Source organism: Gadus chalcogrammus, chromosome 15 (assembly GCF_026213295.1).
Source record: "Gadus chalcogrammus isolate NIFS_2021 chromosome 15, NIFS_Gcha_1.0, whole genome shotgun sequence".
NCBI lineage: Eukaryota > Metazoa > Chordata > Actinopteri > Gadiformes > Gadidae > Gadus > Gadus chalcogrammus.
This window is the reverse complement of record NC_079426.1, coordinates 1,233,463-1,260,317: the sequence shown is the minus strand read 5'-3', so window position 1 is coordinate 1,260,317 and position 26,855 is coordinate 1,233,463. Positions and strand designations below refer to the sequence as shown.

General features: G+C 48.3%; 2 protein-coding genes across 10 annotated transcripts in view; one reads left to right on the top strand and one right to left on the bottom strand.

Moving 5' to 3' along the window:
• Positions 1-255: 255 nt before the first annotated feature.
• marchf5 (membrane-associated ring finger (C3HC4) 5) lies at positions 256-22,531 on the bottom strand. The gene is made up of 8 exons (XM_056609052.1): positions 22,431-22,531; positions 22,069-22,140; positions 14,888-15,090; positions 7,630-7,760; positions 6,012-6,195; positions 4,441-4,607; positions 3,655-3,835; positions 256-2,587 (listed from the first exon to the last, which is right to left on the bottom strand). Exons 2-7 carry the CDS (start codon positions 22,110-22,112, stop codon positions 3,719-3,721), a joined length of 846 nt encoding a protein of 281 aa, XP_056465027.1. The 5' UTR covers positions 22,113-22,140; positions 22,431-22,531; the 3' UTR covers positions 256-2,587; positions 3,655-3,718.
• A 14-nt stretch (positions 22,532-22,545) lies between these two features.
• cpeb3 (cytoplasmic polyadenylation element binding protein 3) overlaps positions 22,546-26,855 on the top strand; it is a 34,938-nt gene continuing 30,628 nt past the window's right edge. For 2 of the 9 annotated variants that reach the window (XM_056609041.1, XM_056609036.1), the window contains exons 1-2: positions 22,547-22,714; positions 24,959-25,863. In XM_056609041.1, the coding sequence (XP_056465016.1) occupies positions 22,675-22,714; positions 24,959-25,863 (945 nt within the window). In that variant the 5' untranslated portion in view covers positions 22,547-22,674. The other 7 variants (XM_056609040.1, XM_056609037.1, XM_056609043.1 and 4 more) reach the window with 6 other exon arrangements.

The following is a 26,855-nucleotide window of genomic DNA, read 5'->3' as shown; positions in this document are numbered from 1 at the left end:
TATCTGCTATAGGCCTCATGTACACTATAGCCTGCTGTCCTTCACTGTCATTTATCCCGCATCTTCTTAACTAAGCTGCTCTCACTCTGTGGCAGCTATAGCACCGACCCCGCTTTATGATCAGAGCGAATACACATATATTGATGGCAGGAAAGAAACGCAAAAAAATGAAGTTATTTCTGACACGACCATCCTATATGCACTTCCGTCATTTAAGCAATAAAACGTGGGATCTGGCGATCGGTTTGAAAATGTTAAAATCACCTTTCTCCGCACTATTGACTAGTATTGCCATGACAGCCATGTCCGCATGCTGTGCTCCCAGCGGACCGCGTTCTCATTTTTTTAATAGGTCCATGGTTCTCACAGCCTAGAAGAACACAGTGCAGGGAACCGCAGTCACGCTGGGCCGACGGCGTGGCCCGACTCTCTCAGGTGCTAACCGGCCTTCGCCAAGTCAACAGACTGCTGGCTGGGAAATGCTGTCACTTCATGGCCAAAGTCCGTTTTGTCATTTTTTTCGTTCATCCACCCGTGTACCGTTTCTCTCAGGCCTAGTAGTTCGACCATCTGCAGTATTCAAAATACAAATAAACAATGCTTATTTAGTTACCAAAAACTTCTCCAGCGTTTTCCAGCATTTTATTATTTCTTGACTAACCAAAGCGAATAACGTCCCTAATGAATTTGATTTGATCCCAAATGCAACCTCTTACGCGCATGATCCGTTGCAACGTTAACAGAAACGATTGATTCTGGTGGAAACTGTCAACCAGCAGCAACAGAAGGTCAACAAACGTTGCCCAATGATTCCAGCCTTCGGCAAGCCAATTTTACAAGACCACCCAAAAGTTGAATGTACATCATGGTGTACAATCGAACTAAAGCATTAAAGGTACATACTTTGCCTCGATTTTCATATCCAGTGATGCAACACTGTAGTTTGTCTCCTGTTTATAATTAATAAATGATGTAATTGAACTCTTCCTTGCAACTTCTTTAAAAAAAAAATCCCAACAATGTTACATCCACTTCAGTTTGACAAAAAAAACATTTATTCACATTGACCATGAAGGTAGACATTGAATAATGTATTTTCTTCAACAGATTAGAAACTTCTCTTTTGGCATCAAGGACCTCTTTACATTATCTTGGAGAGCAAGAGACTTGTCATGCCATCAGTTCCCCGTGCCAGAAAGGTGCACCTAGCTTGGTTCTGTAGAGTTAATGCAGATGACTAAAGGTTCGTGATTAATCGTGTATTTTATTCCTAAAGTCATATGGAAGACCAGTTAACAATGACCCATGCATTTCAATTTATTTTATATATTGATCAAGATCACACAGGAGACCATTAACCATAAAGCTTTGCAGTCGATTTATTGTCTTTGCTCCAAGAAATGTGAAATCTTTTACATGATTAACATCAGAATAGTGCCACTGATGGATTTCCTAAATCAGACGTACATGTCCTGATCCAGATGTTTAGATAATTACCAACCAATCGTCCAAAGAAGGCTTTCACCCGGGCCTGGCCTTGAAGTCACTCAAGCCAAAAGAGTCACCAGATTTCAAAACAAGAGCGGGGGGGAAAAAAAAAATGGAAATTGCACTTAAAACTGAAAGCGGAACATAAACACCAGGGGAGAGAACGTCACTGGACAGGCTCTGAAAGAAAACACTTCTGGGAAGGAACCGCGCTGGGCCTGCTTCCCATCACCTGGGGAGGTGTGCCGATTGCCCTGAAGTCATCTTGGGTGTCTTGGAGAGATCCAGTCGTCTCGGCACAGCCCTCTGAGCTTTCTTCACAGAATGAAAATAATCGTATAACAGCTTCTCTTCCCTGAGTCGCCAGGGCCCGCTTCTACCAACATGTAGCTTAATCCGAAACCTTGCATTGAAGGAAGTGTCTGAAATGCCAGCGTTTAAGCAGCCTATTGGTGGCCGTGGTTCAATAGGTTAAAGTAGACTAATACGGAGCAGACAGTCACAGGTTAGAGAACGTAAGCTCTCGGCCTTCCGGCGCAGGTTGAAGAAGCGGTTAGTTTTCCTCTAGCTTAACGCTTGGTAGTTGTGGTTAATCATTTAAGTCTCATTTGTTAACGCATTTTATTCATCACTAATACATTCAACACATAAAATAATAATATTTATTTGACACCTCCCCTTTACCTGAGTAAAGGGGACTTTTTAAATCTGAAAAACAAACATTATAAAACAATTTATTAATAATTTCCTTTTATAAAACTTTCTAAATACATGTGCCTGCGTCATTTATTTCTTCCCCGATCATCATAAAATACGTTCATACAAGTTGACAGGGGTACTGGAGGAGTGATTGCTTTGCACACAGCAACACACCCGCAGTACCTTCCTGGAGAGAAGCGCTTGTGTCGTGTGTTTGTGCAACATGTGCCGCCGGGCGCTGCCCTCAAAGTCTCACGTGTCCGTCCCCAGCTCGCGGTCGCGTCAAACAGTCATTAAAAACACAAGTGCGATGGCAGTGGGTTTGGTGATCATCCTAGCGTTGAATGTGGGTTGCAGCAGCAGCAGCACGATGACATCAGGGAGGAGGTGTGGTCTGTGTCTAGAGATGAGGGGGTGATAGAAGGTTGGGAGGGCCCGGTCACTAGGGATGGGGATCATTCATATTTATTGATATCGATACCATTTTCCATACTCCTTAACGATCCGAGTCTTTATCGATACCACTATCGATACTCTCCTATTAATCGGTGGAAATACGACGCGTTTTTAGTGATGAGGAAAATATTTAGGAAATAAATTGTATTTTAAATTAAATATGTAATTCTTAATAAATATTGACATCAGTAGTTTTAATTATATACTAAAATGATTAGAGCACTATACAACTGTATTAGTGATACAGAAACATTAGTAATACAGTATTACTCACGCTTCTGTATTAGTAATACAGAAACATGAGTAATACAGTATTACTCATGTTTCTCACCAAAAACTCAATTGACCATTTCTCTATATTACATTTGAACGCTTCATGATTTACTGAGCCAACCTCAACACATCATCACGCAGCACATCTGAAACTCGTATGGTGCTGACTACAACACCGATTTCACAATTGGATTACTATTTTTAACTGACGGGTCTAGCGACAATGTCTGTGTGCGATTACCGCTCGTACTTTGAGTGGATGATTAAGACGGGCCCGTCTGGGGTGCGACAGGAGAAGGAGGAGACAATCTTTTGAACTCAGACAGTCGAAGGTACTGCATTTGGCCTTTATTTGATGCACAATGCTAATGTGCTTGGCCATTGAGGTTGTGTTCCCTCCCTTTACAATAAATTATTTTCACCCTTTTCGCCCGTTCAGCCATCCTTGCGAGCAAAGTTAACTGCCAGACTTCACTAGTTTTACTTGTAGTACCTGTTTGCTTACAATTCCATTCAAAAACATTGGTGGACACGCTGCAGTGATTGGATCGATTTGATTTAAATGCCGTGACGCGACACGAGAGACACAACATTACGTTACAGGATCTACGGGACAAAAATAATAATAATTGAACGACGGGACTCGATAGTGGTATCGATAAGCGTTAATGATTTTCGGGTTTTGAAAAAAGTGGAACCGGGTCCTTGATAGAACCGGGTTTCGATCCCCATCCCTACCGGTCACTGGCTTCTGCTCTTCTGTCTGTCCTTCACACTCCCCCTCCCCCCCACCACGGACCCGTTAGGCTTCCTCCGGCTCTGGGAAGTTGAGGATCTTGCGGTGGGCCTGCCGCAGGTACTGCTGCTGCTTGAAGTACACCTTGAAGGCCCCTTTGATGGCCACGAAGGCGATGCCTCCCTGGGGAGAACGAGAGACATGGGGAGGGTTACCGGACAGACCCGAGCACAACTCGGAGCACGTTGGGTGTTGGAGACGTCGCTCCATCCATCTAGTGTCGACTTTCATCTCCACGCCGCCCGTCTGGTTTCCGACACAGCGACTCCGCCGTTCCACGGGAGTGGCGCTGTTTAAGAACGCATACGGGGCTACGGCCGCCCCCCGCTCAGAGAGCCGGCTGGGGGGGAACAGAGGGTTCAGCCGCCGTCACACGAGCCCCGCCGCGCCAGTGACCGGCCCCCGCGAGAAGGGGAGCGCCGTGTGTGGTCCCAAACGACGGGCAGGAGTCCTGGGGGGTCTGAGGCAGAGTGGATGGGTGTGCGTGTGTGCAGATGTGTGTGTGCGCGCGTGTGTGCAGATGTGTGTGTGCGCGCGTGTGTGTGCGCGCGTGTGTGCAGATGTGTGTGTGCGCGTGTGCAGATGTGTGTGTTCGCGTGTGCAGATGTGTGTGTAGTCGCGTGTGCAGATGTGTGTGTAGTCGTGTGTGTGTGTGTTCGCGTGTGTGTGTACGCCCGTGTGCGTGTGTGTGTGTGTGTGTGCCTGCGTGTGTGTGTGCAGTGACTGACCAGGATGGTCCTCTGGAGGTTGGAGTTGACGCTGCTGAACATGAGCTTCCCCACGATGGTGGCGATGGTGGGGAACACCAGCGCGCCACACAGGATGCGTGTGGCGGACACGTGGTCCGCCAGCGGGTTGGCCTCCGCCGGGATACGGGGTACCGGGCAGCCCAGCCCTGCAGGGAGACAGGGGGGTTACAGTGGATACTGAGGGGACCCCGCCCTGCACGGGGGGGGGTTACGGGACGGGATGGGGGTTACGGTGCCTGGGTGTGGTGAAGGACGAGGCCAACACCCAGTCGTTTGTGGTCCAGTCGTTTGTGGTCCAGTCGTTAGTGGTCATTTTGTGAGGGTTAGAGTAACAGGATCTTTTTGAGTGAGGCTATATTGTGTTAGGAATAACATTCATTAACAAAAAGATTATAGGTTTTAATAAGCGTATGGTTTAATAGACTAAGATCGAATGGAACTGGGGTTTATATTTCCTATGCGACTCCATGGCTCGTCTGGAGGGTTAGGGTTATGGTTCAAACGACTGAAGCTCCGCTGTCCCCCAGCCGGGCTCGGGCCAGGCTCCGCCCGCAGAGCCAACGCTGTGGCCAGGCTCCGCCCACAGAGCCAACGCTGTGGCCAGGCTCCGCCCGCAGAGCCAACGCTGTGGCCAGGCTCCGCCCACAGAGCCAACGCTGTGGCCAGGCTCCGCCCGCAGAGCCAACGCTGTGGCCAGGCTCCGCCCACAGAGCCAACGCTGTGGCCAGGCTCCGCCCACAGAGCCAACGCTGTGCGCTGTGGCCCGTTAGCTCATCTGGATATAAAGACCATTTCATTTTTTTCGATTGGTCAAATTTCCATCAGCTCAGATTTGACTCTGTCGACTACAGCCCTGATAACATATCGTCACTCAGTTAAACAGGCTCCGGGCTGGATGATTAAAGCCTGTAGAATCCATAAGCTCCGTGATTGGCAGAAATGAAGGAAATATATTGTCTATTATTTCGGCTGGATGAACGTTCCAATATTTAACTTGGCTTTTCCAGAGTCAGTCCCGAACTTAAGACAAAATAGGGTTGTCCCCACAAGGACAGATGGGAGGACATACAGTAGTCCCATTTAATCTCTGACACGGTTCAACTCGTTACATACTCTATTTTAACTACAACATCTGGAATGTGTGTGTGTGTGTGTGTGTGTGTGTGTGTGTGTGTGTGTGTGTGTGTGTGTGTGTGTGTGTGTGTGTGTGTGTGTGTGTGTGTGTGTGTGTGTGTGTGTGTGTGTGTGTGTGTGTGTGTGTGTGTGTGTGTGTGTGTGTGTGTGTGTGTGTGTGTGTGTGTGTGTGTGTGTGTGTGTGTGGTGGGTCTCCGGACCGGACGAGGTACCGAGCGTCTCGTCAGGGAGCAGAGAGGACAACCCGATGGCTCAGCTCCTAACGATACCCATGGCCTCGTCTTCGCCAGAGGCCAATCAGAGCGTCGACCCTGGAGCGGCGTGCAACACGAGGGCCGGAGAACCCGGCAGAAGCAGAACAGTAGTAGAACAGTAGTAGAACAGTAGTAGAGGAGAGTCAGCCGGGCGGCCCTCACCTGGGAAGATGCTGTTGAGGATCTGCAGCTTGGTGGAGTACTTCCTCCAGAGCCGCAGCACGTACTCCTCCCAGCGGATCATCTTCCCCAGGATCAGCATGACGGGGATGGTGGGCAGGCCGATGAGCAGGAACAGGGGGTCCGCCCGCTCCATCACGTCCAGGCCCTCCTTATGGCCCACCACCTGGGACCAGCGGGGAGGGGGTTAGGGACAGACAGCGCTACGCCGGGAGGGGCCCCCACCTGGGACCCCCAGAGGGTTAGGGACAGACAGCACTATGCCGAGAGGGGCCCCCACCTGGGACCAGCGGGGAGGGGGTTAGGGACAGACAGCACTTCGCCGAGAGGGGCCCCCACCTGGGACCCCCAGAGGGTTAGGGACAGACAGCACTACGCCGAGAGGGGCCCCCACCTGGGACCAGCGGGGAGGGGGTTAGGGACAGACAGCACTACGCTAAACCTTTAGGGGCCCCCACCTGGGACCAGCGGGGGAGGGGGTTAGGGACAGACAGCACTACGCTAAACCTTTAGGGGCCCCCACCTGGGACCAGCGGGGAGGGGGTTAGGGACAGACAGCACTACGCTAAACCTTTAGGGGCCCCCACCTGGGACCAGCGGGGAGGGGGTTAGGGACAGACAGCACTACGCTAAACCTTTAGGGGCCCCCACCTGGGACCAGCGGGGAGGGGGTTAGGGACAGACAGCACTTCGCCGAGAGGGGCCCCCACCTGGGACCCCCAGAGGGTTAGGGACAGACAGCACTACGCCGGGAGGGGCCCCCACCTGGGACCAGCGGGGAGGGGGTTAGGGACAGACAGCACTACGCTAAACCTTTAGGGGCCCCCACCTGGGACCAGCGGGGGAGGGGGTTAGGGACAGACAGCACTACGCTAAACCTTTAGGGGCCCCCACCTGGGACCAGCGGGGAGGGGGTTAGGGACAGACAGCACTACGCCGGGAGGGGCCCCCACCTGGGACCCCCAGAGGGTTAGGGGCCCCCACCTGGGACCCCCAGAGGGTTAGGGGCCCCCACCTGGGACCCCCAGAGGGTTAGGGGCCCCCACCTGGGACCCCCAGAGGGTTAGGGACAGAGAGCTTTCTTTAGTGAATAAAACAGAACAAAAGGAACTTAATAAATAAAAATAAATTGCATATTAAATCACAATCGCAATATTGGTCCAAACAATGGCCCTCAGAACCAACGCTAATGGTTTGGGGCCTCGTCAGTGCGCTTTCCTATGCGCCATGAAGGAGCCAACACTAAATGGCTGCTGAATAGAGAACAATGATGCAGCAGTTTCAATCCTGCTGGGGGCGGACGCATCCCGAATGAAAATCATTTTCCGTTTTAAGAACAAATAAAGACGGTGCGCGCGTGGAGAGCAGATCAACAACAGAAAGGAATACGAATGGGATCTGGAAATTAAAAGCTACCGAGGATGAAGAGGCTGTAGCGTGTATATACTTAAGGAAATCCTCTTTAAGAACCATGCAGTACATCTATTCTTAAATACAAAGATATGGCCTTTGGCCGTTAGAGTTTAAGGTGCATTAATCCATTGTTGCGTGCTGGTCCAGGGCGTGCTGTGTACGTTCCCCAGGCCCCGCGAGGACGCACCTGCATGACGGTCACGGCCCCGTAGGTGACCGCCGTCCAGTAGATGGAGCCCACCATGATGCCCGCTGCCGCAAAGGGCCCCGCCTTGGAGATGAGCCGGTCGGCCAGGTCCAGCACATACACCACCGGGCCTGGAGGGAGAGACCAGAGCCCTGTTAGAGCCAGCACATACACCACCGGGCCTGGAGGGAGAGACCAGAGCCCTGTTAGAGCCAGCACATACACCACCGGGCCTGGAGGGAGAGACCAGAGCCCTGTTAAAGCCAGCACATACACCACCGGGCCTGGAGGGAGAGACCAGAGCCCCGTTAGAGCCAGCACATACACCACCGGGCCTGGAGGGAGAGACCAGAGCCCTGGTAGAGCCTGGCCCTGGGGGAGAGAGAGACCAGAGCCCTGGTAGAGCCAGCAGTGGTCCACCAGGTAACACCTGACGCCCACTCTAAGTAGCCGGGTCCATGAATCGTCTTAACCTCCAGTGACGACGAGGACAGACGTACATTTAAACATGTTCCAGTCGGTGAGTCTGACGGCCCACGGTGAGTCACGCTGTGAATATTTGTTTCCATGGCAATTTTCGAGCAAGGCAATAATACCCCGCAGGAGGAGTGATGGCGCAGTGGACATCGTCTTTGTGTCTTCGTTGGCGTGTCTCTCTGTTGTAAACCCGACCCGTGTCCCTTTCCCTGGTTTGAAACAGGCATCATCTACACGCATCCACACAACAAGTGTGTGTTACTTCAGGTGCTACCCCAAAGACCGCAGGGGGAACTTCTGGGGCCGACGGTTGCTCCCAGGTCTTTCTTGGCTAACGTACGAGTCCACTTGGAGACCTAAACAATGAAGTAGACTAGTATAACATGGAGCAGCAATATCCCACTCAATCAGGCATGCCCTTAGCCCTTTTGGGGCATAGTTGGGTTGAGAACTGAAAACAAGGAAGAGGCAGCGATATCAAAACCACATGGTTTAAGGTCTAGCCTGATACCAAACACTTTAGTCACCGAGTCCTCTCTTCCAAACACCTGAGAAGGTACGACCTGAGGAGCAGGGGAGCATCGCGACGGCCTCCTATCCGCGTCCTCCGCCCAGGGATGGCGAGGGCGACTCCAGGAAGACCACGCAATATTCAGGCAACCGGATTTCTTCACTGCACAAGTCCCACGCAGAGCCTAATAATAACCAGCCCAGGAGGTGGACGAGGCTGAGGGGGGCTGCGGCGGTGTTGGAGGAGGCTGTGGTGGAGGACAGCAGCTACAGGACGAGGAGGAGGAGGCTGTGGTGAAGGACAGCAGCTACAGGACGAGGAGGAGGCTGTGGTGAGGGACAGCAGCTACAGGACGAGGAGGAGGAGGCTGTGGTGAAGGACAGCAGCTACAGGACGAGGAGGAGGAGGCTGTGGTGAAGGACAGCAGCTACAGGACGAGGAGGAGGCTGTGGTGAAGGACAGCAGCTACAGGACGAGGAGGAGGAGGCTGTGGTGAAGGACAGCAGCTACAGTACGAGGAGGAGGAGGCTGTGGTGAAGGACAGCAGCTACAGGACGAGGAGGAGGAGGCTGTGGTGAAGGACAGCAGCTACAGGACGAGGAGGAGGAGGCTGTGGTGAAGGACAGCAGCTACAGGACGAGGAGGAGGCTGTGGTGAAGGACAGCAGCTACAGGACGAGGAGGAGGAGGCTGTGGTGAGGGACAGCAGCTACAGGACGAGGAGGAGGAGGCTGTGGTGAGGGACAGCAGCTACAGGACGAGGAGGAGGAGGCTGTGGTGAGGGACAGCAGCTACAGGACGAGGGCCACACCAGGCTGGGACACACTGGGGCCGTTCGGCGTGCATTACATACATCATGCCTTACACATCCCTTCAGTTATGGTTTTAGAACACCACTTTTTTCACGACATAAATAATTAAAATCTATCTAGGAGTTATATAATAATGGTTACATCAAATACTTGTTTCAATAATGGTACATATTGACATTATTTTTACTCTCTAAATATCGGTCATTTTCATGAGCTCTTCTTCAGCTAAGAAGACTAAAGCAAACAACCCATAGTTGACAGGGCAGGGACAGGGAGAGGAATGACTCCACAGGCCACAGCCAGGTGACTCAGGGAATTCACCCAATGGCCCATTCAAAAAGTAATCCAAATTCAATCTTAAAACAATCGGCGTCATTTCAATGAAATGGTGTCAACCCACGTTTCGCGACTTTCTGTCTTTCCACCCGAGCCGGATCAGGTTGAGCAGGGCGTGAGCGTGGTGTGAAAGCTGCTCTGCTGGGCCGTCCCGGTATTCGGTGTGTCAGCCCGCTAGACGAACGTTAATAGTGGCGGTTTTCTCAAATTAGAACCTAGCGTTATTTTAAGGCTATGGGCTCAGGCGTCTGAAGACAAGTCAGGACTTTGTGCGCCCCACAAATCACCCGCTACCCCGCCGAGGTTCACACACATTTTCTACAAAACTGATTTCCTTAAGTGAGCGCCCCTGACATTGGGAGACCAATCAGCAGAGGATATATACAGTACCCTCACTGAAGGACATGGACAAAGTGGTGAAGGGTTGGCACATTGCAGAGTCTAATTGCACAATGGAGAAGTTCGTCTCCACAGTAAGTCAGGAGCAGAGTGCCTTCTGCCTGCTGCCGAGCCAGACACTCCTCAGCACACTGCTTTACTGCACCGGCGGTCGCCAAGCACATTGATCTTGCGGCGCTCGAGCGCATTAATCTGACATATTCTGATGACGCAATCAGAATCCCTTCCGCCTCCTCCCTGCGGATCAGGCCAACATGGCCGGAGAAAAACAGGTCGCCCTTAATGGCGGTCGGTAATCTGGCCAGTTGGGCAATTCATTTTCGCCACTGGCAGCAGATTCCATAATTAAAATAATGAAACGGGAGGAGAGAGGGGGAGGAGAGAGGGGGAGGAGAGAGGGGGAGGACTTCCGTTCCTGTGCACTGGGAGGGAGGGCTTGGCACGATGCGTCAGCTGACTTGTTTACTCTCTGCACGCAGAAGCGAAGGAGGCGTGGCAAGGACGCGCTGTCCTCACATTCAGAGCGCCGGCCAAACCACTCACGGCTGGCCCGGGCTCCAGAGCAGGTGCTGACGGAGGGACGAGGGAGGGGGGGCGGCACGGCTTAGAGCCACCCAGCCGGCCCGCGCGCGTGGCCAGCCGTGACGCCCACCTCCATCACGGCCGTGCTAAGCCGCAGAGCGCAATAAAAACCACAGGTTAACAGAAGTGGTGCTCTTTAGCTCCAGTTGATCCTCCATCTGATCCTTAGCGGGCAGAGGGCATCGCCCGAGGGATCCCAGCGTGAGGAACGCCTGTCCGGCCTGCTTCAACGGGCTGGCCTCCAGAGCAGCCCAGAGGAAACCACTCCACCACTCCACCTCAACACGTGACATTAACGATGGACTGTCATTTAATCATCCACGTAGAGCGACCGACTCTATGATAAAGCAGGTGGCTCTGATGCAGTAAAACACTACTGCCGCACCTTTTGAAAGAGCAGAAATACAGATCAGTTCACATGGCTCATGCTAGAAACACCGGTTGTTTGACTGAGAAGTGGATTGTCTCAATTGGTGCTTTTCTCTACACTACATTAAAGTTGAAAACGCAGTGGGCCTTTGGATTAAGGGTTGTACATTTACATCTAAATGCAATTTGTCGACGCATGTAAATTGTAAATAAGTTTCTGGACGTCATCTCCTAATGGGGCCTGAGCCAACGCCACAGGAGGTCACAGGTAGGTAGCACCTCTAGGATGTGGAGAAACTGAGCAACATGATCACCAGCAGCGAGGTCAGGCGTTTCACAGCTAGGGTTTGTAGTAGGGATCGACCCATATGGATTTTTTAGGCTTAGCCGATGACCGATACGCCGATACCGATTTTCTTGAGCTGACATTTGTAGCCGATACTGCTTTTGCTCACTCAATAACAAATGTTACAAGTCTCAATTTAAAAAGGAACATTTATTAAACTTTCTGTAAATCATGCCGGAAAAAAATAATAATAAAAAGAATCTGCGAAAAAAAACGCCCGGTACACGTAAAAAACGCAAATATCCCCCGATTATATCGGCCGGCCGAAATATCGGTGGATCAGCCGTCTGTTGCCGTTGTGACGCAGCCGTCACACGCCACGCGGGCTGGTGTCAGACCTCGTGTCCCCGCGGCCCGTCCCAACGATGCTGCGTCACGCGTGTGCTGCGTAGAGTCCGTGATATAAGCGGGTGTGAAGGACGAGTCTGGGCGCGCTGGCCAGACTTCACCGCTGAGCCAGGTGTCAGCCTCCCCGATCCGATTGGTCCACGGGTCGGGTCTATTTTTAGAAGCTGTGGAGATATTAACGATTTCGCCGCAGAGCAGCAGTCTAGCCCCCCCTCCCCCTCTGCTGTGTCATCCTCCGAGCCCCCTGCGCCCCTCCCCCGGCCTCATTCCATCCCGTCTTACCCCTCCCCATCCCTCCCCCACTCTCCCCTCCCTCCCCCACCCTCCCAGCTGCACATCTCCTCTACCGCCGCAAAGGGATTTCAGAAATGGGATTGCTTTTTTTTTTGTTGTACATACATCAATAGGGCTGTTCTCAAATAAACCCCTTTGGAGTCTTGCATGACTCCCACTATTGTTTTTGCAAATGTTCCCGTCGAAGGACAGATGTAACAAAAGGACACCAGTAAAACGGATAGGAAAGGATGTCCATTAGAGCAAACACTACGACACTAATGTTTCTAATCTAGCCCCACTAGCTTTGTTAATTATGATCCAAACAGATAATAAATTGCAACATTAGCGAAGGCACTGTTGGTCACCCCCTCCAGCCAGGTTTTACCGCCTTTCCCTCAATGCATATCACTGGCTAAGGACATAGAATGTCACGCTTCACTGGGAAAACATGGTTGGTCCAATGTTATTAAGTATACTTGTGCGAGGTATAATTACAATAGGGTAGGAGCTTTATGTAATATTGAGCCAAAGTGACTTTTACTATATTAGCCCATTGTTTGAATGATTGTCAATCATGGTGGAACTAATGTTTCACCCCAGAGAGTGCTATTAAGTCATTAAACAACTAAAAATATGTAAGGAATACTAGAGTGGGGCTTATAATGTCCATACGCTAGACCATGATCGAGTTCATCAGCGCACTACATCATTAGGCCTCGTATCTGTGGATGCAGCCAAAACACAATTTCCATGGCTGAAAGAGCCTCAGACTTGAGTCTTTATTTCATAATCCAGAACCCATTTGCGCCCGCTCGCTCCCCCAACATCCAGATGATTGGGACAAGATGAGGCTGAACCTTGCCAGACCTCATCTCAATCAACCAAACAAGAGGCGGTCCCGACACAAAGCCTGCGACCACAAACCTCAGACTGTGTGAGTGGATGTTTTAGAGCAAACCAGACAGACTACAACAGAGCCGAATCCAAATCAACACAGGTCTCGGGTCACTCGTGGCCAGGCCTGACGAGACAATGAGCCACACATTACGATTCCTCATGTGTGCCACGACACGATTCAGAGGAAGCCTTTATCCAAATTTACACCGCCGTACATTTGCTGCTGCCAAAACCAGCAGCGCAGTCGAGGACATTGAGCAGATATAAAGACGAAAAACAAAAGGGCGACGAGATGGAAAACTAACATTTAACTTTGTGCGGCAACTTTTCTCTTTCTCTGGCTGGCTGTTGATGACCACGGCAGGTGAAGGAAGCGGCCCGAGACAGAACTCTAAATGAGGTAGCACTGGGCTAACAGAAGAGATCCTTAAACAACCCGAGGGCCCGATGCTGGAAGCAGCAACACCTGATTTGGTGACACATTGCACTATGCCAATTAAACGTCTTTCGGATTTATAACCGTCTTCCTAACTGAGATACGAACCGATGCATCGGTCCTCCGGGGGTAAAGTGAACGAACCTGACAAAAAAAAAATCTATGTTTTGAATAATTCATTGTTTTTTCAACCCAACAAATAAGGTACTCTATTTCATTATTTTATTTATAGTTGAGCCAATAATGAACATTTTATAATTCCATAGATGCAGTTAAGCCGCCTAAAGCTGCAGAAGTAATTCTGGTGATTGAGGGATCACAAACATAGCCAGGTGCAAAACACAGCTCTCTGAAAACTGCAGAAAAGGTCATGCAACAAAAGAGGAAAGCCCTGAAGACAGCCGGGCCTAAACCAACAGACTGAGGGGCGAGGGAACCTGACTGACAGCACAGCTCCGTTCCTATAAATATACACAGACCTGTTTACCAACTGAGCCCCACGTGAACACATTGTCTTCTGCGCTCAAATTACACCTATTGCCCTCCTCTTTACAGGGCCTCCGTCTTAGACACAATGGCATGTATTCTTTTCCATCCTGAAACGATAGCTTGGCAAGCTGTAGAAAATTATTCTCCGTCAACAAAACATTTAGTTTGGAGCAAAACTAAAACAAATTATTTAGAGGTTATTTGACCTCTAACTGTGTGTACAAACAAAAAGCAGGGAAATACATTGAGGAAGGAAAGTGCCCACAATCTGGCCGAAGGCAGAGCTTTAGTGGGCAAGTATTTAGCAGATGACTAAGTAGAAACAGGCCCCCTGTCTCTCTCTGACGTGTCAAGCTAATTACAGCAGCGTTTTCTCCAAACTGCCATTTGTCTCTTTGCATGAAGCCTGTCCGCACACTGCACGAGAGCCCTTTCTGATGCCCGTCAGGCTGAAGGGGAATATTTACACTCTGCACCGCGGTGATGACGTCGGTTGCCCAGTAAACAAACATCTAGCCGGGCATGAAAAACCAAACAGATTCGGGAGCTGGTGCTAGTTACAGCTGCTGCCTACTAAAGAGTTCCACTCAGAAGAAACCCTCATCGTGATGCCAACTTGAATGCAATTTTTCAAACGTAATACTGGTTGGCCAGGAAAGGCCAATACTGCAATGCTGACTTACTTGAAAAGGCTTGTTTTACTATTCTTACATAGTTAATCATTTACCTATTAGTGTTTCACACAAATAATGTGGCACTGGAATTGTTTAAATATAACTTAAACTGAGAAAAAGGCCTGCGTCTTGCAACTCAATTATTAACGGTCCCTTCTAGTTAGAGTATCCAATAAGGTACTTCAGAATATAATCTCAAGGCTTAACACTTTCAGCATGGCGCCAGGAACATGATAATCTCATTCTAATGACTTTTGTTGGTTGAGGAGGCTTTGTCCGGGGGCAGGGAGTCCGGGGGGCTACCCACCGAGCTTGGGGAAGACGATGAGGTACTCGGCGTTGCACTGCGGGCAGGCCACGCGCGCCGTGCTGTTGCCGCGCTGCTTCTCGTCCACCCAGCGCTGCAGGCACGACTGGTGCACCCACTTGGTGGAGCCCCGGCAGCGGCATGGACGGACCCACTCGGCCGCGCGGTCGTCCTCGTCGGTGGCAAAGCACACCCAGCAGCTCCTGGAACCCAAGCAGACGTGCAGCGTTGGAGCGGGGACACGAGACCGGAGGGGGCGGCTTCTGCCACACACCTTCTGGATCAAACCATGACACCACTCAAGTTATTTCATAACAGCAAATGTTCAAACCGTTGTGTTTAAATGGTTGCACCGACTACACTCATTTATTGTTTTACTGGAAATAATAGCAAATACAAGATAAGCTAAAGCAATGGATTATTCTTTAAAACTTTCGCCATTCATATTGAGGAGGCTGAGGTCTGGTGTAAATTAAGCTGAACTCAAAGCTGAGGTAAAACCACTGTGACTGCACTGTCCAAAGCCATCGGGGGCAGTGGCAGACAGATAGAGAGGCACCGTAATGTAATCCTAAACGTCCTCTTTCAGAGGAAAAGTGGGCAGTCAGCAACACAAAGTCACTCTTCAAACACAAGTCAAAGCAGTAGCTTGAACCAGACTTGGCAGGAGGTTCATTCCGATAGTGGCAACTGGGCCTTTTTACTGTACTTGGAATAATGCTCGTTAATCATAGCTCATAGTAGCAGGTAGAAGTCTCTCTGGGATAACTAGACCAAACGCCCTACACAGAAACACTCTAGGCCAATGACTCCACTCATTTATTTTTTTAATCAGCCAAGAGCTAAACATGTACCATACAAGCTATTGTTATCTGTATCAGATTTCGTTTCGATTTAGGCCTCATTAGGCACCGCACAGCTCTAGCAATATCAGAGCAGCACTCAATCAACCCAAATGAAGGACAGACTGAAACCTGGGACGATGCTGAGGCAGGTGCAATGTACAAACAATAGGAGGAACCTTGACCCACAACACCGGACAATCAGCAAGAACAACGTTGAACTTTTGAACTCGCACCCAAGGCGACACCCTATAGCCAGAAAGATGTGTAATAAGGAAACAACCACGCCAACAGATTACTTCGATTGAATTGACGGTAGCCAAAGGATACATTTGATTAAGCCAGGCGCCTGTGTAGGGAGATTCATTTCTGTAGCACTAGAAACCTAGACAGATGACCAGAATACATTTCTATCTCATGTCATGCAGCTCAAATACTCATTTACAACCCTATACAGACTAGACGAGCATCCGTTTATTTATTTAAGTGACGGCTAGAATATACCATGCCCCGGCACACATCAGAATGGTGCTCCGTGAGACCTGGCCAGCGTCCAGTGCACCCCTCAAACTAATTGTGGCAGACAATGGCCCTCTACGACTGAGGGGGGTTTTGGGTTTCAGCCCTGTGTGGCAGTGATGAATTAAAGCCGCTCCATCTCCAACATCTGGGAGTATATTGGATATCCAGTGTGCAGTACTTCTCCGACACTATATTGCCGTTCCATAATTAATCACCAGCACAGCGGTGGCTGGACGAATCCCCACCCCTGCTACGCTGGGTGCGCTCAGCTCCGGGATCCGGACCAGTGGCATTCCTAATGAAAAGAGTGACTCGACGAGGATAAATATTCATAGGCAGGGACCGAGCAGCTGATAATGCAGACACATAGGGCCACGTCAATGGCGCCTGCTCCCAAACCAATGTGTGTCGACAGTCCTCGCAGGACATGTCGTTTTTCTTATCCTTTAGGCTTTAGGCTAGCTAGGTCCCTGTTTTAAAGAGGAATAACCATAGCTCTTGAGGCATTGAGCAGTGTGATAACTAGGTATAAAATATGGCAGGAGTCCTGAACGCCCCTGGATATTCTCTTAAATCCAATTTCAAAGTAATTTGGGTGGACCACAAGCTTGTTGCTAGGAGATGATTTGGCTGTGTAACTGCGCCTCTCAACCATCTCCTAGCTATCTGGATATGACATTTACTTCCTCATCACCATAATTAAACTGAACCGCTTAGAAAGACGATATTTCAACGGATGAATGAAACCGTGATGAATTTACACACCTCCCATAAACCAATAGTTTAAATTAAAATAGATAACAAGATGAATAGAGATGTAGTCTATACTCACACCCTTTGTTTAGCATTAACAATATGCCTCTCATATCTTCAAATATGTCAGTATGTCAACACTGAGCGCTGACATAGCAGACAAATGGACATTGCTTTGGCAATGTCCATTTGTCTTTGTTCATGTCATCTTTTGACAGCATACCAAGGACTCAAGAGCAAGGTCTGCAGAAAGGTTGAGGCCAAAGGACACCAATGCATCGACAACAGGCCCAGCAATGCTCTTGACCAGAAAAGGCCCCAGGAACACAACAGGCATGTTCAGAACGAGGAGGCCTTCAAGAATGTCTTCCCCTTCACAGGAACAGGAAAACCATAGAGCATTCATTAGCCGCAGTGCCCGGAAACGACGTATCAACTTCTACACCACAGCCTCTCAAAATGGAAACAAAAAACGAGGGATGCACCGAATTTTTGGCAAATTCGGCCAAAATACTTTTATCACCGAAACACGGCAGAAACAGAAATTTGTGATGACGCAAACAAAAAGCGCGGCCAGCACACGCTTGTCTGGATAAGCGCCAATATGTCTGCGGTGTGGACGTTTTTTCAATGTTTCTGAGAAAGACCCACTTATAGCGATTTGCAAAAATTGCAATGACTTAATTTTAAAGAAGTTAGTACACAGTCATAGGCTTAGCCATAAATGCAATGGTACTAGGGTTGCCGCGCTGTGGACATTTTCACACCGAGTAATACACTCGTGTCAACACCGGTATTACCGAGTATAAACGGAAAACTCTCCTCTCACACTCGGTGACAGCGTCTGGCAGCGCGGCAATTCTCGGTAACAGCGTCTTATAACGTTCTATATATAATAGTATAATGTAATTTTATAGATAATATCACGGCCAAAAGCTCTGTGCGCCTCCGGATGGCCGAAGCGCGGGGAGCTCTCGTAGGGATTGGGCCTAAAGATTACGGCAATTTTTTTTTTTATTATTACTGGAAAAGAAAAAAAGAGAACTGTGTTGCACACTGTTGGCCTCAACACCGGTAACACCGGTACAACCGTATACCGCGGCAACCCTAAATGGTACTAATAATTGGCATAATAATTTCTTTCGGTGTTGCGGTTTTCGGCCTTGGTTTCCTCATTTTCGGTTTCGGCCAACAATTTATTTCGGTGCATCCCTACAAAAAACCCTCCAAACCATGAAGTTCAGAAAACAATTAAATGATGGACTGAACATCCCTTTGCTTCCTTCACTTGTACACTGCCTAAATCCCCCTCCAAAAGTTCATCATACAGGGAACTGGCCTGAGCGGGGACAAGATGTGTCTGTAGAGAGTGCCCTATTATTTGCCATGTATAATTCAGCCTGCCTGCTCCTACACTTGAATAATGGATGTCAAATCTCTGGCCTTCTGTCATCTTCCTGTCCTGGGCACATGGCGGGGCCTGTTATTTGCGGCTGTGGGGGATTGGGTGAGGTGGGGGACTGGGTTCGCAGGCCTGTGCGGGGGAGCGGATGGGTGTGTGGTTCTGTGAAAGGCAGTGGCCACAGTCAGCTTGGATTCTTTGCTCAGGTTGCTGCCTGCTGCCTGATTTTCCAATACTACCCCGGTGCTGAATTAATCATGAGGCCCTAGGAGAGCTGCCTAGGGGTGGGGTGCTCGGTGACATGGCCAGCCTACGTCCCGAATGATCAATCTCGGGCTCCTTCGGAAACTTTAACCCTCCAGTTCTCTCAACGGCCTCACCGGACGAATCTCCAGCCACTGCCCCTGTAGTCCTTCTCTCAAGCCGACAGATACTATATACAGCTACTTCTCTTACCGCAGACTGTGGTTAGATTACGTGCTGGAGTCGCAACACTTTCAATGCATGAAGGATGATTACCAGAATGCTTGATAGATGCGCGTGCTTTGCGAGTGCCTGTAAAATCATACCAAGTTGTTCATTATCAAGAAATGATCTCGAGACGACCACCACCCTAAACCATATTGTTAATATAAACCTATAATCTCTTGCTGGCTGTAGACTCTAACCTGCTGAAGGGAACGCTCAGAAAACAGGAGATAAGCCAAAGCAATACGCTACAAAAGGGGACTGAATGGAGATTAACACCTGTCACGAGAGTTCCCCAGAATAATAACCTTGAATTTGGCAGGGATGAAAATAGAATCAGGGACTTGGTGCACTGCACCAGTCGTACTTGAAGAGAATAGGTTAACAGTGATTGAAAAACTATCTGTTCATATCCACAAAATTGAACTGGAATGGCATATCTCAAGTAAACTCAAGTTACTTGAATACTGGGCAATTCTGTATGATACAAAATTAAAAGACGAAAAAATTAAATAAATAAAAGCATTTACTCTCAAAAGCTTTCCGTTTCGATGGAGTAAGGACAGTTTCCACTGAAATGACATGACAGACGGGCTGATGAGGGCTGCCTCCTAAGACTTTGACAGAGCACGGTGAATTTACCACTCAACTACACAGGCAACTCAAACGGCTCTTTTGGCTCAATGTGGCGAGCAACCCATAATTGACTCCTTCTGGAGACAAATCCATAATGCGTTTTCGCAACCATATTTCTCTTATATAGGCTGATGCCAAGTTTGAATGTGGATACAATTTAAGAGTCATTATGAATTGACGTTATTATAAACGGGTGTTTTTTTGCACCAAGGGGAAAAGCGAAAAATAAAGACTTTCTTCCTCGCGGTGGAAGAAATAGACAATAGTGTTTTGACTGCATTACAAAGACGAGTGGACAGCGCTGCCACTTCCTCCTCGTCCCCCCGCTCAGGCTTCACTTCTTTAAGGAGGGCCCTGGACGCTCCACAAAGAGCCTTTTCAATGGACGGCGACACGTGACTGTGGGAAAACGGGAGGTCCCGTAGCACGCAGCAAAGCACAGGAGCGAGGGGCACGGGCCCAGAGAAGCTCATTAAAATAAAAGTTTGAAATGCCTAGAGGGTCAATCCGTGAGTAGACTGCAACAGGTGAATGATAACGAAAAAGGATGTATGATAACGATACGATTCCGAGGGCCCAGCTTGCCAATCAAAGACAATGCTAGATTTGGAGTGTGCTTATAAAATAGCCCAGTCAAACAAGAGTCAGGCTATTATCGAGGGTGAAACCTCACTAACCCTAACCCCAATTTAGCAAAAGCTAAACAGAACCGATAATTTACCGTCCAAACCAGTTGGGGGCGCTTACAGCTGAACCGTAGCGGAAACTTGCTGTGAAGTAAAAAAAAAGTGAAGAGGAAATGAACAACTGCAGCCTGCATTGTCCTTCGTCAATGTGAAAGTGACAACTTGACCCTCTTTAAATGGATGTTATAAAATAAGTACTCAATGATACAATTATGTTTTGTTTTCATTGATCGCTTGCTAAAGAAATGTACACCATGTTTGCACAGAACATCCACGCTAAATACATTGAATGATGCCAAATAAAGTCATCAGGATCACGCCATGACGGAGTAAGACGGGGAGAAGTGAGGCATAAGACTTGTGAAAAGGGTCGAGATGAATTGTTTGAACCTGTCTCCACTTCCAGTTTTGGAAAGAGGCATTGGAGGGAAAGTATTCAGCTTGTGGCCAGGCTAGATAAGCACCCACTGAGGCATGTGTTGGTCATCACCAATAGAGGCTGGCTGGCACTACATCCATAAAGGGCCCATGGCATACATCCTCCTGGTATCTGTTGTCAAAACACAGCCAGGGGTTATTGGCCTAAGCACCAACACACGTGACTGTCACATGACGGCAGGCCTAGGACACAGACCACTGAACACACAGACATTATGTTAGAGAAACACCATAAGGAAGTGTTCCCAGTACAAGGCTTGATTTTAAAGTTGGACTATTAATTTTTTTGTCATGCTGCCTAATGTTTATGTTTGGTTTGTGTCAAGCCAACAAGTCATCCTCTCTGTTATTCATTACACATGTCAAATAACTTACACGCTACATACAACTACGTCCAAAAAAATGAATTGAACCATCACCCAATAATTTGGTGTGTCATCTGACAATCAACAATTGAAATAAGGAGTGAGATGTAAAAAAAAAAAACGTCTGATCAATGCTAGCCAACATTCATTGATCTAAGTATTGGAAGTCTGAGGCTAGCAACAATATATTTATTAACGCTAGCATATTTATTAAGTTAACTTCCTAATTCAAACTTATCTTCCATTCATGGAGTCTGCAAAAGCATTTATGGAAAGTTGTGTAAAATAAATGTCGTTGACCTATGTGCACATGTCTCCAAGTCACCAAGAAGCACATACATATATATTATAGAAGGGGACAGTTCTGGTATCCAAATTGTTCACTTCAGTTACAATTAAGTACAGGTGAATAGCTGATCCCCATTGTTGTTCAAATAATTGCCCTCCAAAGAGTGTCAAGACCTCATTACTACTGTCAGGTTTACTCAGTTGAAACAGTATTTCAGCTAACCTCATTGCGTTAACAGCAATGTTTACCGAATTGGTCTTGCTGTCAAACCTGTGGAGAGATCTAATGCTTTAATGCAGAAACGGGGTTCAAGTTGCTCATAGAGGACGAATGATTATACAAGTGGCTGGCATGTCAAACCAGTAGGACAGAAGTTATTTCTGGATCCTGAACACAGCAACGAGCACACTGTGTGAATCGAGCATTTGCCTGAGGGAGTTTCTGTTAAATTGCATCAGTAACTCACGAAAGGTGCATTAACTCTGCATAATGGTTAACAATTGCAACGTTTATAACTCATAGTTCGTAAAACCGCACATAACGCAAGAGTAGTGTAACATGCTAGTTGTATTGACGGGAGTGTCCCCTGACTTTCTCAGTTTGGGGGCATTCCCAGAAGATGCCCATGAGACTAGGACCGCTTGGCGCCGTCACCTGTTCACGTATGCATTGGAGGTTTAGAAGCACGTGTGCCACATCAAGAAATGTTTGAACAAAGTGAAACTTCAGCTCAGCTGGCGTTAGCTTACGGAGGCTAACTGGCCTTCTGCTCGAACTCACCTGTCCAAGTTCTGCTGCATAACCACGGCACTCTGCTCCGCCATTATCGTGAGATGGAAACAGGTCACCTATCTGCAAGTTGCCAAAGTTGAATTCGTTATAATATAAAAACTGCCAGGCAGGCTCGTTAATTTAGTGCAGCTTGCGGTGGCAGTCAATCACTAGCTGAGAGTAGCTAACAAGCTAAAACGGCCTTTGTGTTGCTAAGGAGAGTCGGCCGCGCGTTTGCCAAATAGTGTATCCCTAATAACGGCCCGTCTTCGGTCACCCCACTCTTAATATCACACATTCGTGACCTTCAATCTAATTTCAAAACATAATTGAAACGGCGACGATAAAGACGTTATTTATCTCGAACACACCAGCATGACCGTTTGCTGCGTGGACGGCCCGCCCCTGGGTTAGCGCGACGTGCCCTGACGTATCGCGTCATCAAAACAACGACGACGTTGACGCTTGAAGCGCCCTGTGTTGTGCCGACAACACGGGACATGTAGTTCAAACAGATATCGCATTCCCTCGTCTCCAAAACATAAAATTGTTGATCTGAACCACCCCGACAGATCCTCCCAAGAGCTGACAACTCTTTTTACGGGGGCAACCACCATGAAGTTACATCTATGGCTACAGAACACTTCATATAGCGGTAAGGTGTTTAATTGGCTAGATAGATACCCATGCTATTCTTGCTCAGTATAAATTGCAAACGTGAAAGTCATTATGGCACGTTATTGTACAATGATTCAGGACTATAGATATGGAATTTGCTGCCATTTTCGTTCTATGTGCCAATTATTCCCTTCACATTAAAATATACCGATCTGAAGAACACAGGCCTATGGAGTTTTCTGTTGGTATCAATTTGCTTTGAGTATAATTGTTCCACTGTCTGTCTGTCTGTCTGGCTGGCTGGCTGTCTGTCTGTCTGGCTGTCTCACTGTCTGTGTCACTGTCTGTCTGACTGTCTATCTGTCTAGATTAGTCAGAAATTAATGTGATATATTATTGCAATAGATGCCCATCGATTTTGTGTTTGATCTCAAAAGTGTGTTATGGATTTATTATTAAAGATATAAAGGTATGAAAACTGCTTAAACGAATTTAAATGAGCCTCTAATGATAAACGTTGGTACTTTCGGAATAACATTGAGAGTATGGGGAGTGGATCACAGAGGAACTACAACTCCCGGGATCCTCTGCTGTTCGTCCATGCGCCGCAGTTCATCAGCTGTTGAGGCAACTGCTGACTATCTCCACACAAGGGTAGATCGTTTGACATAAACCCAGGCGAGGCAAACAGAAATAGCTTTATTTACAGAGACCCTAAAGGTGAACGATAAAGGTAATATACTTTTAACATTGGACGAACATATGACGCAGGTCTGCATGTTGATTATGTGGGGAACATATGGACTAAGGGGGGTTTAAATCCATTACAGAATATGCCTATGGAAATTCTTGAACAGCGAATGGATATTTGGGGATTAGCATATGTATAAATGGCAGATAGATTTGATATAGAGTCATATTGCTTGATGACCTTGGAAACGGAGCGCTTCGGGAAGAAACAAGGATTAACCGGTGTGTGTGTGTGTGTGTGTGTGTGTGTGTGTGTGTGTGTGTGTGTGTGTGTGTGTGTGTGTGTGTGTGTGTGTGTGTGTGTGTGTGTGTGTGTGTGTGTGTGTGTGTGTGTGTGCATTGCAGTCCGTTGCGATCACCTTGCAGTCCATCTGTGTTATAATTAGTGCATCAATATGCTTTTATGACATTTTAACAGATTATAGGCCATTCCATGTCGCCTGATCTTTGCTGCGTTTTGCGCGTCTGCGCAAAATGTAAGAGGGCTATGACACTTTGCAATCCCTCTTACTATACGACGTTACTTCGTCAAACCCTACCGATTCTTCCACAGATTATGGATAAAACGTTTGACCCTATAATATCTTCTTATGCATCGTTTTTGGAAATACGCCTACGATTGATTATTTGTGTTATTATAACACTATTTGTAGGTTAACTGTCTTCACCATACGCCTCCCCATGTATCCTATTCGTATACATATGGCATATAGATATAGTCTCTGAAACGTATCGCGTAGGAACTAGTTTATTAAGAAGAAAACTTGACCTGGCTGGGTGGAGCTCTCTGTTATTCTACCCGTGACTGTATCAGCAGTCTAGTGTCGACTTAAATTGCGGCATGTATGGACATATCCTGGAGCCATCAGGGATAGCAGTCACTCGGACACTGAGCTAGGGTTCCGTATGCCCTCCGATATCTAATTATTGGGATAGGGTGTTCTATAATAAAGTTACCCCGGACCGGGCGGCGCACAGGCGAGTGCGTAATGTTCTGGGCTCCGTTTCTATCGCCAGCAGAGAGAAAAGAGAGACGCCCCTTGCCTTTTAAACCAGATAACACGGCGTTACAGTGTGGTATGTCAACGCAGGACGCCTTTAACCTTTTTTTTTTTTTGAAGGACAGCTGTATTTATTGACGTATGCAAATTCAAACAGGGGAGGTCCTTCAGGAAAACCAGAATCCGTTTTACGTCGCAGTTCAGAGTTCCTGCGTGAAGGAAAACGAGACGTGGCGAATTCGGGTGAATATCGGTTGCATATGCTCCGCAGTTTGTGTGTGTATCGTTGTACATAGAGGGCGAAGGCAATCCATTTGGTGTCAATCGGTATCACTCTATTCGTGTATGAATGCTTGTTTTTCCCCTTTTCGGTTAAATGGGTGACAACGAATTCGCCTCACAGTTGGCTGGCTGCTCTAACATGTCCTTGTCGAAGTTGTCGCTCAAATGTAACACCCCGGCGAGCCTAGTGGGCCTATATGATATCCTAAATAATAACAACTCGTCGTCTCTATTTTTCCCATTTTCAGCACAGCAAGCCATGCAGGATGATTTACTGATGGACAAAAACAAAGCCCCGCAGCCTCACCATCAGCAAGATCCAACAAACGTAGACCCTCCCTCTACCCCGGCCCCCTCATTTGAACCCCCTTCATCCGAGGAGAGCAGTCCGTCGAGTGTGTCCCACCAAGCGGCTTCATTAGTGCTGGACAACAAAGAGAAAGTGCAGATGGAGTCGCCGATCCTGCCGGGGTTGAGTTTTCACCAGCCGCAGGAGACTGGAGGCAGCCTCTCTCCGTCGTTCGGCAGCACTTGGTCCACGGGCAGCTCGAACGCCGGCCCGGACGACAGCTTTTTCCAAGGAATACCCTCGGTGAACGGAACGATGCTTTTTCAGAACTTCCCCCATGTCAACCCGGTGTTCGGAGGTAATTTCTCACCTCAGCTCGGCCTGGCTCATTCTCAACATCATCATCAGCAGCAGCAGCAGCAACAGCAGCAGCAGCAACAGCAAGCACAACAGCAGCAGCAGCAGCAGCAGCAGCCCCAGCAAAGGAGGTCCCCCGTGAGCCCAAACCAAGGCCCATTCCCCCAGAGAAACGCTTACCAGACCATCATGAACAGCAAGGGGTCACCTGCTCCGGCCTCGTCTTCGTCTTGGAATAACCACCAGAACGCCGCCTGGAGCACCGCCTCCAACCCATGGAGCGGCATGCAGGCTGGAAGGGACCCTCGGAGAGCCGTGGGCGTCGGGGTCGGCGTGGGAGTCGGGGTGCCCTCTCCCCTGAATCCCATCTCCCCGATGAAAAAACCCTACTCCGGCAATGTCATTGCGCCTCCGAAATTCCCAAGAGCTGGCCCTCTTACCCCCAAGTCCTGGGTGGAGGACAGCGCCTTTAGGACCGACAACGGCAACAATTTACTGCCTTTCCAGGTAAGCCTTTTTTTTTTTTAAAGAATAATAGGGATATTTATTGTAATTTTATTTTAAACATTGTATTTTATAATAACCAGGCTAATTTGAAAATTTAATGGGTTGTGAACAAGGGCGTTCATCGCACGCCAGTCGTGCCTATTTGATTATCTTATTCTATAATTAGTAATTTTTCTTTGACATAAAAAGTAGCATCGTTAAATAGAAATATAGGGTACCGTGTTTTATTATCTGTCTTAAAATGTTATCGGTCAGGGTCTTTTCATTTGATGAAGGGAACTCAAAGAGTATTGCGTAAAAGCCGAACGTTTTGAATGTTGTATTGTGCGAAATGTTTAAAGCGACTTATCATATCGCCTAGCTCACCCACCGGGTTTAAAGGACACATTGCATTTGGTTGGCCTAGAGGCTGTAAAAGTGGGTTGGTATCAAATTATATCTGCGCTATTGAGCTCCGTAATGACCATTTATAACCAAGGAGATAATCTTTGGCATACATTGTAAAACAAATGCAAACGCAAAGATTCAGTGCTGTATTTAGTCTATTTTAGTTTTGTGTCACACATTAGTCAGGATACCAATTGGCTAGGCACTTCCCATATAGCTTTTTCACATGACGAGAGAGAGAGAGAGAGAAAGAGAGAGAGAGAGAGAGAGAGAGAGAGAGAGCGAGAGAGAGAGAGAGAGAGAGAGAGAGAGAGAGAGAGAGAGAGAGAGAGAGAGAGAGCGAGCTCCTCCTGTATAGGACAGCTGGTGGTGCTCCAGGTGAACCTGTTGTCAGTCTGTCCAGTGTCCACATCCCAGCCACCCTTCCCCAGTGTAAACACGGCACACGCATAGCAGGGCACATTGTGACCTCCACATGCGAGCGCGCTTTGCCCCGTTGTCTGCCCGCTGATTAAAGGGCATGGAATGGCTGGAATGCAGCTTTACACGTGCACGCGAGGCTCTGGAAAACAAAAGTCACATGAGCATCTTAGGAGACACCCTCA